Source organism: Callospermophilus lateralis, chromosome 2 (assembly GCF_048772815.1).
Source record: "Callospermophilus lateralis isolate mCalLat2 chromosome 2, mCalLat2.hap1, whole genome shotgun sequence".
Classification (NCBI taxonomy): domain Eukaryota; kingdom Metazoa; phylum Chordata; class Mammalia; order Rodentia; family Sciuridae; genus Callospermophilus; species Callospermophilus lateralis.
In genome coordinates, this window is record NC_135306.1 from 180,400,927 (window position 1) to 180,413,447 (window position 12,521).

Sequence of the window (12,521 nt, forward strand, 5' to 3'; positions counted from 1 at the left end):
TCACTAGGAAAAATTATTTTGTAATTCATCTGTGTTTTGTATATATCAACAATTTCTTTTTATTGCTGAGTACTATTTCATGGTATGGTTACACACAATTTGTTTATCCATTCTGCAATTGATGGACATTTGGATTAGCTCCAGGTTTTGACTGTTATTAATAAAGCTCCCATTAACATTTTTTGGGGGGGGGATTGAACTCAGGGACACTGAACCACTGAGCCACATCCCCAGCCCTTTTTTGTATTTTATTTAGAGTCAGGATCTCACTGAGTTGCTTAGTGCCTCACTTTTGCTGAGGCTGGCTTTGAACTCTGGATCCTTCTGCCTCAGCCTCCAGAGCCACTGGGATTACAGGTGTGCATCTCTGTGCTAGCCCATTAACATTTGAGTAGAAGTCTGCATGGCCATTTGTTTTTTGTTTTCTTGGGTTAATACCTAGGAGTGGAATTTCTGGGTCATATGGTAAATATATATTTTACTTAATAAGAAACCACCAGACTGATTCCCACAGTAACTGTTTCATTTCACGTTTCCCCTCCCAGGTGTGATTATTCCAAATATTTTACCTCTATGTCAATACTTGATATGTTTATCTTTCTAATTTTGGCCATCCTAATAGATATGTATTGGTATCTACCATAATTTAAATTTGTATTTTCCTAATATTCATGATGGTAAGCATCTTTTCATGTGCTGACCAGCCATTTATGTCTTTAGAGAAATGTTTGAATCTAAGTTTAGTTTAGTTTGGTTTGGTTTGGTTTGGTTTTGTATAAGGGATTGAATCCAAGGTCCCTTACCCATTGAGCCAAATCCCCAGCCCTTTTTTTTTAAAAAAATATTTTATTTAAAGACAGGGTCTCTCTGAGTTGCTGAGGCCCTGGCTAAGTTGTTGAGGCTGGCTTTGAACTCACGATCCTCCTGCCTCAACCTCCCCAGTTGCTGGGATTATAGGTGTGTGCCACCGTGCCAGCCAAGTTGTTCCTTTTTTATATGATATTCTATGTACAAGTCCTTTGTCAGCAATATGTTTTGCAGATATTTTCTCCTTTTCTATGCCATGCCTTTTTTTTTCTTTTTCTTTTTCATTAAGAGTTTTTCAGGGGCTGGGGTTGTGGCTCAGTGGTAGTGCGCTTGCCTAGCATGCATGACGCACCGGGTTTGATTCTCAGCACGAATAAATAAAAGTAAAGGTCCATCAACAACCATATATATAAAGAGTTTTTCAGAGTACAAGTTTTTTTTTTTTTTTTAAACATACATTGTTCAAATCACAGGCACGTGATTTTAGTTTGTTTTTTTTTTTTAATATTTATTTATTTATTTTTAGTTCTCGGCAGACACAACATCTTTGTTGGTATGTGGTGCTGAGGATCGAACCCGGGCCGCACGCATGCCAGGCGAGCGCGCTACCGCTTGAGCCACATTCCCAGGCCCCAGAGTACAAGTTTTAATAGTCTAGTTTACCATTTTTTTATAGTTTGAACTTTTTGTATCATGAGAAATCTACCTAATCAGAGATCACAAAGATTGTCATCTGGCCTTCCCTTCAGAAATCTTATTAGCTCTTTAAAAAAAAATTTTTTTTAGTTGTAGATGGACACAATACCTTTATTTTGTTTGTTTTTATGTGGTACTGAGGATTGAACCCAGTGGCTCACACATGCTAGTCAAGCCTTCTACCACTAAGCTGCAACTCCAGCCCTTATCTTAGCTCTTAACAATACATTTTTAGTTTTTGTTTATCATAGAGGAAAGATTTCTTTTTGCTACTGGGAATTGAACCCAGAGGTGCTTTACCACTGAGCTACATCCCTAGCCCTCATTATTTTTTATTTGGACATGGTCTTACCAAGGTTCTTAGGGCCTTGCTAAGTTGCTGAGCCTGGCTTTGAATTCGCGATCCTCCTACCTCAGCCTCCCCAGTCATTGGGATTACATGCATGTGCCAAAACGCCTGGCTATCATGGAGGAAAGAATTAAGGGTCATTGTTTTGCACTTTAGATATCTAATTGTTTGTTCTAGAAATATCTAATGTAAAAAATACTTAATATTAAAAATATTTAATTTAAAAAATATTCTTGCCTTATTGACTACATATATATATGAATATTAGTGTAAGTATACATATGTGTATATGCCTATATATCAGGCTATTTCTGGATTCTCCGTCTTGTTCAATTCACCTGTATACCTATATGCCAAAACACACTGTCTTGATGATGACTGTAGTTTTACAGTAAATCTTGAAATTACTGTATGTTCTCCAATTTAATTCTTCTTTTCAAATTAGTTTTGACTTTTCTAGGTCTTCTGCATTTTCAGACAAATTTTAGAATCAGTTTGTCAATTTTAACAAAAGAGTCTGCTGGGATTTTGACTAGGATGTGTTTAATCAATAGATAGATTTGGGGAAAATTGATATCTGTTTTCAAGTCACAATATTATTAAGATATCTGGGCTTTGATTTTGGATATATATTATATTTTTAATACTCAGGAAGGCAATTTAAATGGTTTTGTATTCTTATTAACATTCTCTGAAGATGCTGAGGAGGAATTTTGAACATTTTCCGCAACTTCCCTTTATGTGAATAAATAAAGGTTTTTAGCAGACAATGTATTACCAACTCTTAGATTCGGTTCCTTTTTGGCCAGGAGGGGAAGGGCAGAAGAATAAAAGAAGGAAAGTAACTTTTTACTAACTTAAGAACTTTATATCTGTTAAACCCGGGACAACCACTAACATTGCTTATCTGATTTTAAGGCCAGATCTTATTATCATCCCATAAAAGTAATGTCATCTTCTAGGCCAATACTTCTCAAACTGTGGTTTCTGGGACCATCAGCATCAACCCGAGACTTGTTAGAAATGCAGGTTCTCCAGGTCTGTCCCAGACCTGCTAAATCATAAACACTTCCTCTGATTCTGCAGAAGTTAGAGAACTGTCAGGTTTTTTTAGGAGTTAAGAATGACCTCTTGTTCCTTGGTGCAGAACACTTGGGGAGACTTGAGAACTAACTTTCTGGAAGATAAATCTTTATCAAGATAGAAATCCAGAAAAAGAGATTTAAAAAAAATTTAAAATTTGTTTTAATGAGTCATATATGACAGTAGAATGCACTTTGATACATCATATAAATGAAGTATAATTTCTCAGTCTTCTCGTTATATATGATGCAGAATGCCACCAGTCCTATAGTTATATATGTACATAGGGTAATAATGTCTGATTCATTCTGCTCTCCTTTCGAAAGAGATGTTAAGGGCTGGGGTGTAGCACAGTAGTAGAGCACTTGCCTAGCATGCACAAGGCCCTGGCTTTGTTCCACAGCACCAGAACCACTGTAAATAAGAGAGAACATATCTGGTATTGCCTTCTTTTTTTTTTTTTTTTCCTTTTAGGGAAGACAGGAGGCAGAAGGGTTAAAAACATAAGCCCTTATTGGAAAATGAAAATCTATAAATTAAGTTTTTTAAAAAAATTTTTAGATGTTGATGGAATTTATTTTATTCATTTATTTATATGTGGTGCTGAGAATCGAACCCTGTGCCTCACACTTGCCAGGCAAACGCTCTACCACTGAGCCACAACCCCAGCCCTAAATTAAGTTTTTTTGAAATCTCAATTTACTGTAATTATTTTCTGTTGACCATTCTTAGTAAACACCAGATGTTTTGAGTATTGTACATGATCGCTGCTTCTAGAATTCTACTTTAAAGGAAAAAAATGACAGTGAAATAGCTAAAACTCTATTGCTGTTTGAAAATGTTGGAATATTTTAAAAGATACATAATTGAAATTATTGCCTGGTAACAGAACTACTGCCTTTTCTGTATTTTAACAGAAATTCTAGTGAAGAGAAGCAAATCTCTTACACTGGGTTTTTGTTACAGCTAGTCCTCCTCGATTTGTGACGGTAGAAGAACTCCTAGAGACAGCGAAAGGAGTCACCAACATGGCTCTAGCCCATGAAATTGCAGTAAACAGAGACTTTTGGATTAAACCAGTTGAATTACCGGAAGACAGGTAAGATGGTTACTGAGTTACCTCGTTTAGTAGAACACTGACTTTTCCCAGTTTTGAAAATCATTCCTAGAGTTGATGCCAATGTATTCAAATACATTTTCCTTTCATACATTATTGCTAAAAATTATTCCTATATTAGAAATTACTAGAGTTGAAAGTGAATCTCAAGGCCACTAATGCTTCAAAATACAAATTGAGGGGCCTGGGGGTATGGCTCAGTGGTGAAGCGCTTGCCTAGCACTTGTGAGGCACTGGGTTCATTCTCAGCATCACATAAAAATAAATACATAAAATAAAGGTATTGTGCCAATCTACAACTAAAAAATTTTAAAAAATGCAAATAGAGGATCTAGAAAGCTGTGAAAACCTTTCATGTCAGCTTGGTCCTACAGTTGGCTTTAGCATCCCATCTGGGTTTTTGTTGCAGCAGTTCCTTCATTTCTTGGTGACTGTCCCATTGCACTATGGTTATTGGTTTCCTTGCATTTTTCACCAGATTGTAAACTCATGATGACAAGGATAATGGTTATTCTCTCTATCCCTAGTGTCTGGCACATATAATTTTTTATTGAATCTAAAATTCTATTGATTGTAAGGTGTGCCTTATTGTCATAAGAAGAAACACTATCTATTATAATTGTAAAAATGCCATTGAGTTTAAGAAAAATCATATTTCAGAGATGTTTTAGAATCAAGGGAATAGGAGTGTAGGTGCTCTTCTTTCAAAACAGTTCATTGATGATGGACTCTCAATGGATATGTCTGTAATTCTCTTGACCTGTTCCTCATGGTCTCGGGTGGATACTGCAGCTCCCAAGCCTCCCAATATACACCAGCATTCCAGGCAAGAGAGAAAGGTTGGGTAGGCTAAGGTTCTCCTTTTGTTAGGAAGGAATATTATTCTTTGGAGGCATGAGGCAGATATCCCCTATTTTTTGGTAGTTAGATTTGGTCCCATGCTTCCCCAGCTAGGAGTTTGAGAAAGTTAAACCAGGCAAAAGGAGTGGAACTGCTATGATTGGCTTATTAGATCACTGTCTTAAATTTGTTCCCAGATAGAGTCCATTGCTGTCGAACTGTAAAATGCTAGGATTCTGATTAGATGGCTGCTGGGTGGGTGAGCTATCGCGTCACCTATAGGAAGCTTCTAATTATGACGTTAGGGATATTTCTTATATGTTTGCAAAGATAGTACTATTTCACATTAACAATGAAGTATAGGTGGGCTGGGAATGTAGGTCATTGGTATAGTGTACTTAGTGTGTGTGAAGCCTAGGTTTCCATCCCCAGCACCACAGGGGGAAGAAAAAAAGAATTGTTTTACTGTCAAGATTGATTTTAACAAGTCATTAACTATAAGTTCTTATAGTTTGATACTGCTTAATTATACGTATCTTGGGAAACCAATATTGGGGAATTAAAAATATTCACTCTGAATTTTCCAATAGTCTTTTTTTTTGGGTGGGGAAGGGTACCAGGGCACTCTGGGGCACTCAACCACTGAGTTATATCCTTGGCTTTTTTTTGTATTTTACTTATGTCTCATTGAGTTGCTTAGCACCTCACTGTTGCTGAGGCTGGCTTTGAGCTTCCGATCCTCCTGCCTCAGCCTGAGCCACTGGGATTACAGGCGTGTGCCACCACACCTAGCTCCAGTAGTCTTGTTATTATTAAATGCCATTAATGGGACTAATGTTGGCTACCAAATTAGTTGGAAGGTATTCTTCCTAATGAGGCACATACTGAAAAAAAAATCAAACTAAAAATAATGTCAGCTGACACTGTGGTGCATGGCTATAATCCTATCTGCTTGGGAGGGTGAGACAGGAGGATTGCAAGTTTGAGGGCAGCCTGTATTATTTAGCAAGACCCTGTCTCAAAATAAAATAAAAAGGGCTGGGGATATAGGTCAGTGGAACAGATTGCTTCCCTAGCTTGCAAGAGGCCCTGGGTCTGATCCCTTGTACTACAAAATAAATGAATAAATAAATATGTAAAAATAGATTATGTCATCAAGTATATCTTCGAGGTTTTTTCTTGAGTCTTATATTAAGATTTGTTACCCTAGGATTTGTGATTTTTGAAAATTGTTTGAAATTCAAGTATTTTGTTTTTTGATTCTCCCCTCACCTCATCATCTCCAGCTTGGAGAAGAAAGTAAAGGAGATTGTACATAAAGCTTTTTGGGATTGCTTGAGTTGCCAGTTGAGTGAAGACCCCCCGACATATGACCATGCCATCAAACTAGTAGGAGAGATCAAAGAGGTGAGATGAAGAGTGAATTGTACTTAGCAGTATTTATTCAATCTCTTTTCATTACTGTGCCAGAGACTTTAAAGAAATTGACAGATCAAGAAGTTAAATTACCTGCAGAAATGTGAATTGAGTATTTTTGGCTTAGTGTCCTTGTTAAAAAAATTTTTAAGCAAATCATGGTAACCTGAAGGTATTATTACTCTTGTAAACATAGGGAAAATTTCATTTTGAAAATAACAGAATAATTTAAAGACAACAAAAGTTATTTTACAAAATGTGTTATTTATACATTTTTAATAGGTTTGGGCACATTCAATTTATATTGGCCAAAAAGTGATTTAGTTTTTGAGATAGAGAAGGCTTTAGGTGAGAGAGATCTCTTTTTTTTTTTTTTTTCCTGTGCCTTTAGCTGTAGTATCAAAGAAGAAATATATCTGTGGAAGCTGAAATTGGTGGTTGCTTCACAGAGTCACATTAATAAATGTGTTTTCCTACTATAACAGTTTTTTCTTGTATCCAGGTGTTGGCTACTTAGAGCTGAAATAGAAGTTTAAATAGCTACTCTAAATAATGTAAGCAGTTTTGGGGTAATGTTTTTTTTTTTTTAGTAAGAGGTTAAAATATGTACAACATATAGTAGCAATTGGTAAGCCTTTATTTAACTTAGATAGTCATAAATTCTTTTATGTTTAATAAAAAGTTATGTTTGAGAAATTTTGATCAAATTTAACTGTGTTCTCTTGCAGACACTCTTGTCTTTCTTGCTGCCTGGTCACACTAGACTGAGAAACCAAATAACAGAAGTCTTGGATTTGGATCTGATAAAACAGGAAGCAGAGAATGGGGCCCTAGACATTTCTAAGCTGGCAGAATTCATTATTGGCATGATGGGAACACTGTGTGCACCTGTTCGAGATGAAGAAGTTGAGAAACTAAAGGACATTAAAGAAATAGTGCCCCTTTTCAGGTATGAAAATGTGTTGAACACTCTTAGTGCACCTAAGTGCAAAACCTGTTTTCAGATTTAAATTCCTGAAGTCTAGGTTCTCAGTCATTAAAAACAAATTTTTTTTAAAGCAAACATTATCTAAAATGTAGTAAAGTAGGAAGAAGGAAGAAATTCATCCATAAATTTACCATTTAGAGCCACAATCATTATTTTCAGTTTGAAATATCTGTCCTATATATAGTGATACATTGTATTTTCATTTATAATGATAAATAATTTTTATGTTATATAAAAATTTTATAATTATAAATGAATAGATTTAATTATTTATATATCATTCCCTCAGTATTTTACTTTGAAAAATTCCAAACCTGCAGGACAATTGCAAAAATAGGATAAGCAACACAGGCATATCCTTCACGGAGATCTGCCAGTTCTTCACAGTCACATTTGCTTAATCTTTTTATATATACATGAGTATGTGTGGACATTCTTTTGTATATTTAAACTGTAGCCAAGAAATTAAAAGAAATTTTACATTAATATAATCCTTTAGGGGGCTGGGGTTGTGGCTCAGAGGTGGAGCACTTGCCTAGCATGCATGAGGCATTGGGTTTGATCCTCAGCACCACATAAAAATAAAATAAAGGTATTGTGTCCATCCACAACTAAAAAATAAAAGTTTAAAAAGTAATTCTATTAACACATGCATTAACATGTAGTCCATATTAAGTTCTTCTAATTTTTTGAATATTACTTTTTTTTTCTCTTTTAGGGGGCAGGGATAGTACCAAGGGCTTCATGTATGTTAGGCAAGCACTATACCATTAAGCTAAACCTCCAACCCTCTGAATATTTAATTTTAAATATATGTGATTGTGATAAAATTTCTACAATTTCTATGCTAATATAGGTAAAGGAGTGACATGTGGCTGCCTGCTGCCTGAGAATCTGACTTTTGGTTAACTGCTTATCTCAGTTTTTCTGTAAATAGATAAAAATATTATGTATCAAAATCATACTAGACATAATTGCTTAGAGGAAGTTGATCTCTGATTTATCATTTGCATGTGAACTGAAAGAAATGGTAATGAACTATAAAAGGGATTTCCCTGAATGGGGTAACTTATAACTTGGCATGTCCCTCCTGGGAAACCTCAAAGCCGTGCTGTAGAGTTGTTATAAACCATAACAACTTCAGCTGGATGTGGTGGCAAACGCCTGTAATTCTAGTGTCTTGGGAGGCTGAGGCAGGAGGGTCATAAATTCAAGGCCAGCCTCAGTCTAAGCAACTTAGTGAGACCCTGCCTCAAAAAATAAAAATAAAAAAGGGTGGGGTTGTAGCTTACTGGTAAGGGATAAAGAACTCTGGGTTTAATCCCTAGTAACTGCCACCCCTTCCACCCCCAACAAGAAAGAAAGAAAGAAAAAATAAATTGGTTTCTCTGGGACATGAGACTTTTGAGCTAGGTGAATACACACTGCTGATGTGGCTCTCCTCACATATGAGTGGTCGGCTTGTGGTTGTGACTGTAACTCTTGCTGAAGAATATGCTTGATGCCTCCCTACAGGCAAACTATGAATAGATGATGCCAAAGGTGGCCATGTGAGTCAGAATATTCAGTTGAACGTAAGAAGACCCCTGGTGGGCATTGCAGGTATAATTTAACATCATACCCTAATTATTTCACTTATTTTTTATTTTTTTTTAAAGAGAGAGAGAATTTTTTATTATTTAACTATTTTTAGTTTTCAGTGGACACAACATCTTTATTTTACTTTTTATGTGGTGCTGAGGATCGAACCCTGCGCCCTGCGCATGCCAGGTGTACGCGTTACCACTTGAGCCACATCCCTAGCCCACTTAATTTTTTTTAATTGAAAGCTTTATTGAGATAATTGTACACTCACATGGACATTCAAGACAAAATACAATTAATGCCGTTTCCCCCAAGGGTACCCTTTTGCAGAGCTGTAGTATAATATGACAACCAGGATATTGACATTGGTACAGTCCACTGATTTTATTTGGATTTTCTGTTTTACTTATACTCCTTTATGCATATATGTATATTAACTTTAATACAAAATTTGATCACTTGTGTAAGTTTGTGTATCCCCCACTACAGTCAAGATATTGAACAGTTCCAGTACCATGAGGATTTCTCTCATTATCCTTTTATAACATGATTTTTTTAATACTCTCCATAAGCATTGCTAAATCTCCCTTTTCACAGATAGAGATTGTGTGTAATTATTAACAGTTCAATTCTGCAATGAAAATCTTCATGCACAGAACTTTTTTTCTGTATTTTAGATTTTTTCCTAAAGATCATTTCTTTTTTCCTTTTTTTGGGGGGGGTGGGGGAGGTCCCAGGGATTAAACCCAGGGGCGCTTTACCACTGAGCCACATCCCCAGCCTTTTTTTTTTTTTTTTTTTTTTAATATTATTTAGAGACAAAAGTTTTGCCAAGTTGCTAAGCTGGCCTTGAACTCATGATCCGCCTGCCTCAGCCTCCCTGAGATTACAGGAGTGTGCCACCATACCCGGCTAAGATCATTTCTTAAATGGGTTTACTCTGTCAGGGTCTGAGTCATTTTAAGAGACTCTCATCGCATTTTTTTTAAACATTTATTTTTTAGTTGTAGTTGGACACAATACCTTTATTTTATTTATTTATTTTTATTTGGTGCTGAGGATCGAACCAAGGCCTTGCATGTGCCAGGCGAGCACTCTACCCCTGAGCCACAGCCCAGCCCTCTCCTTGCATTTTACTACAAAATTGCTTTCCAAAAGTTTTGTAAGAAAAAAGGTGTTGTTTCATTTCCAGCTTTATGAAAGAGAACAGAGAGCAGATCTTCTCTCATTTCTTCAGTATATACAGAAATGCCCTGCATTGCAAAATTACATCAAACCTCAGAAAGAGCATTGAAGACCTAAGATACAGTTATTGATTATTGCTTCTTTTTTTGTTTATTTGTTTGTCCCTCTTATGTGATAGGCTTGGTGCTGGACATTAGAAGTAAACTAGTAAGAATTTGCAGTCAGGCCAAGATAAATGCAAAAATTCTGAAAAAAGAGTCTTTTGGGGAAATATCTCAGATTAAACTCAAATTCCTACCATAAAATAAAAGGGTCTGGGGAGGCTGACACTTGAGGAGAAACTGTGATTTAGTGAGACTCTGTTTCAAAATAAAATTTACAAAAGGGCTGCAGATCTGTATAGCTCAGGAGTAAAGTACCCCTGGGTTCTATCTCCAGTACTGAAGCAAACAAATGAAAACAAAACATTGTATGAGCACAAAACATACTTGGGGTTATTGCCAGTCCACAGGCCACTGATGGGCAATTTCTGATGGCCTCTGGTTTCCTGTGGGTGGGTTCACAGAACTACTAGGAATGCTCTGTTGGAGAGAGAAAACTTCAGAATAGTAGCCTGCCTTGTGGATTTGGGAGATAAACATAATAATGGAGGGAAGGGGAAAAGGTTTTTTTTTTTGTTTGTTTGTTTTTTTTTTGGTACTGGGGGTTGAACCCAGAGGCGCTTTACCATTGAGCCACATCCCCAGCCCTTTTTATTTTTTATTTTGAAACAGGGTCTCACTAAGTTTCTGAGGCTGGCCTTGAACTTGTGATCCTCCTGACTCAGTCTCTAGAGTTGTTGGAATTACAGATGTGCCCTACTGTGTCTGGTTAAGATTTTAATTATTCCTCAAATTGTGCATCCTATCTCATACATAATTCATGTGTAGGTAAGTTTATAATGTAATGTACAGTTCATTCCAAAGGGTATCAGGAGACTTTTGAGAACATTTGATCTTACTCTACTTCTCTGTAGGTCACAACTTAACCTGTACCTTGGTTTTAAACTACTTCCTGCAAGTAGGCACTTAGCAGCTCTTGGCATGTGGCAAGAGTGGCTGTGGTACATGACAGGCAGGATGAAAGGCATCCTTGGCCTCAGGTCAGGGCTGTCCACCGGGTACAATCAAAGTATGAACTAGCAATTGATGCCACCAGAAATGGGGCATGAAACATCCCCTAAAATTAAGAAATACTGGGGTAAGAAGAAAGGAGCAAGGAGAGAGTTAATTTTCTTTCTACCCTAAGAAAATGAAATAACCTACTTGAAAGTGAAAACAGGGTGGTGAACCTACTCCTCCTCTTGGGTCTTGGGCTCTGTCCTTCCTCTGTGGTTGCCAGGAGGGCTGACCCAGAGCCATGGTACATGTCTCTGCTGGAAAGGCAGTATGGGGAGGTTCAGGGACACAGTATGAAGGGTAAGGGCAGAAAACAGCTTAAAAATTTGCCGAAAACTAAAAAAAATAAAATAAAAAATATTCTCTCTCTCTCTCTCTCAAAAAAAAAATTTTTTTTTTTGCAGTATTTTCAAACATTATTTATATTTGTGTTTTCTAAATTTGTTTTTCTTAATCTACTTTTCTCATGATTTTCTAAACTTTTTTTGCTGTCCTTTTTTTTTCTGGTACCAAACATTGAACCCAGAGGGGATTAACCATTGAGCCACATCCACAGAACTTTTTATTTTTTATTTTGAGACAGGGTCTCGCAAAGTTTTTTAGGAACTTTCTAAGTTGCTGAGGCTGGCCTTGAACTTGGGATCCTCCTGTCTCTGCCTCCTTAGTCAATGGAATTACAGGTGTGCTCCCGGCTCACCTCTGTTTCTTTAAAGTGTTTATACTTTACAGGTGTCTGGTTTTGAATTCTTTTTTCTATTCTCTTTCAGGGCAATTTTTTCTGTGTTGGATCTAATGAAAGTAGACATGGCGAACTTTGCTATCACAAGCATTCGGCCACATCTCATGCAGCAGTCGGTTGAGTATGAGAGGAAGAAATTTCAAGAGCTTTTGGAGAAACAGCCAAGTATGTTCAGTGCTTTGTGGTGCTTTTTCATTGTTGGTGATTTGTTTTTGATTTTCCTTTTAGTTGCTGTAACTTGTTGTATAACAATATTGTTTTTTTCGGGGGTGGGGGTTTGTGGGGGTGCTGAGGTCCAGGCCTGCGATTCCAGTCATGGCTGGTAATGGCCTGGAATGTAGAGACCAGAGAGTGGGCTGGAGTGAATGGCTGCTCCAGATTGACTGACAGGGCCCCCATTATTTGATGGAGCCAGGGCTGGACCTACCTCCCTTTTACCAAAGGGAGAAGCAAGGACAGACCACGCATGTCAGTCAGCAATTTATGTTCAATAGCCCAGTGCCATCCTCGCTGACAACGCAGACACATTCCTTGCTTGTTTTTTTGTTGCTGCTTGCAAT

The 12,521-nt window shown here is 37.0% G+C and overlaps 1 protein-coding gene across 3 annotated transcripts in view; it reads left to right on the forward strand.

The window, feature by feature from the left end:
- The window catches only part of Tcp11l1 (t-complex 11 like 1), a 48,338-nt gene that overhangs the window by 11,275 nt on the left and 24,542 nt on the right, over positions 1 to 12,521 (forward strand). For 2 of the 3 annotated variants that reach the window (XR_013090421.1, XM_076847019.1), the window contains exons 3-6: positions 3,902 to 4,034; positions 6,179 to 6,299; positions 7,037 to 7,257; positions 11,990 to 12,126. Coding sequence is in view for 2 of the 3 variants with exons in the window: in XM_076847019.1 (XP_076703134.1) it covers positions 3,902 to 4,034; positions 6,179 to 6,299; positions 7,037 to 7,257; positions 11,990 to 12,126 (612 nt within the window). In the remaining variant the exon portion in view is untranslated. Of the gene's footprint in view, positions 1 to 3,852; positions 4,035 to 6,178; positions 6,300 to 7,036; positions 7,258 to 11,989; positions 12,127 to 12,521 lie in introns of all 3 variants that reach the window. The other variant, XM_076847020.1, reaches the window with a different exon arrangement.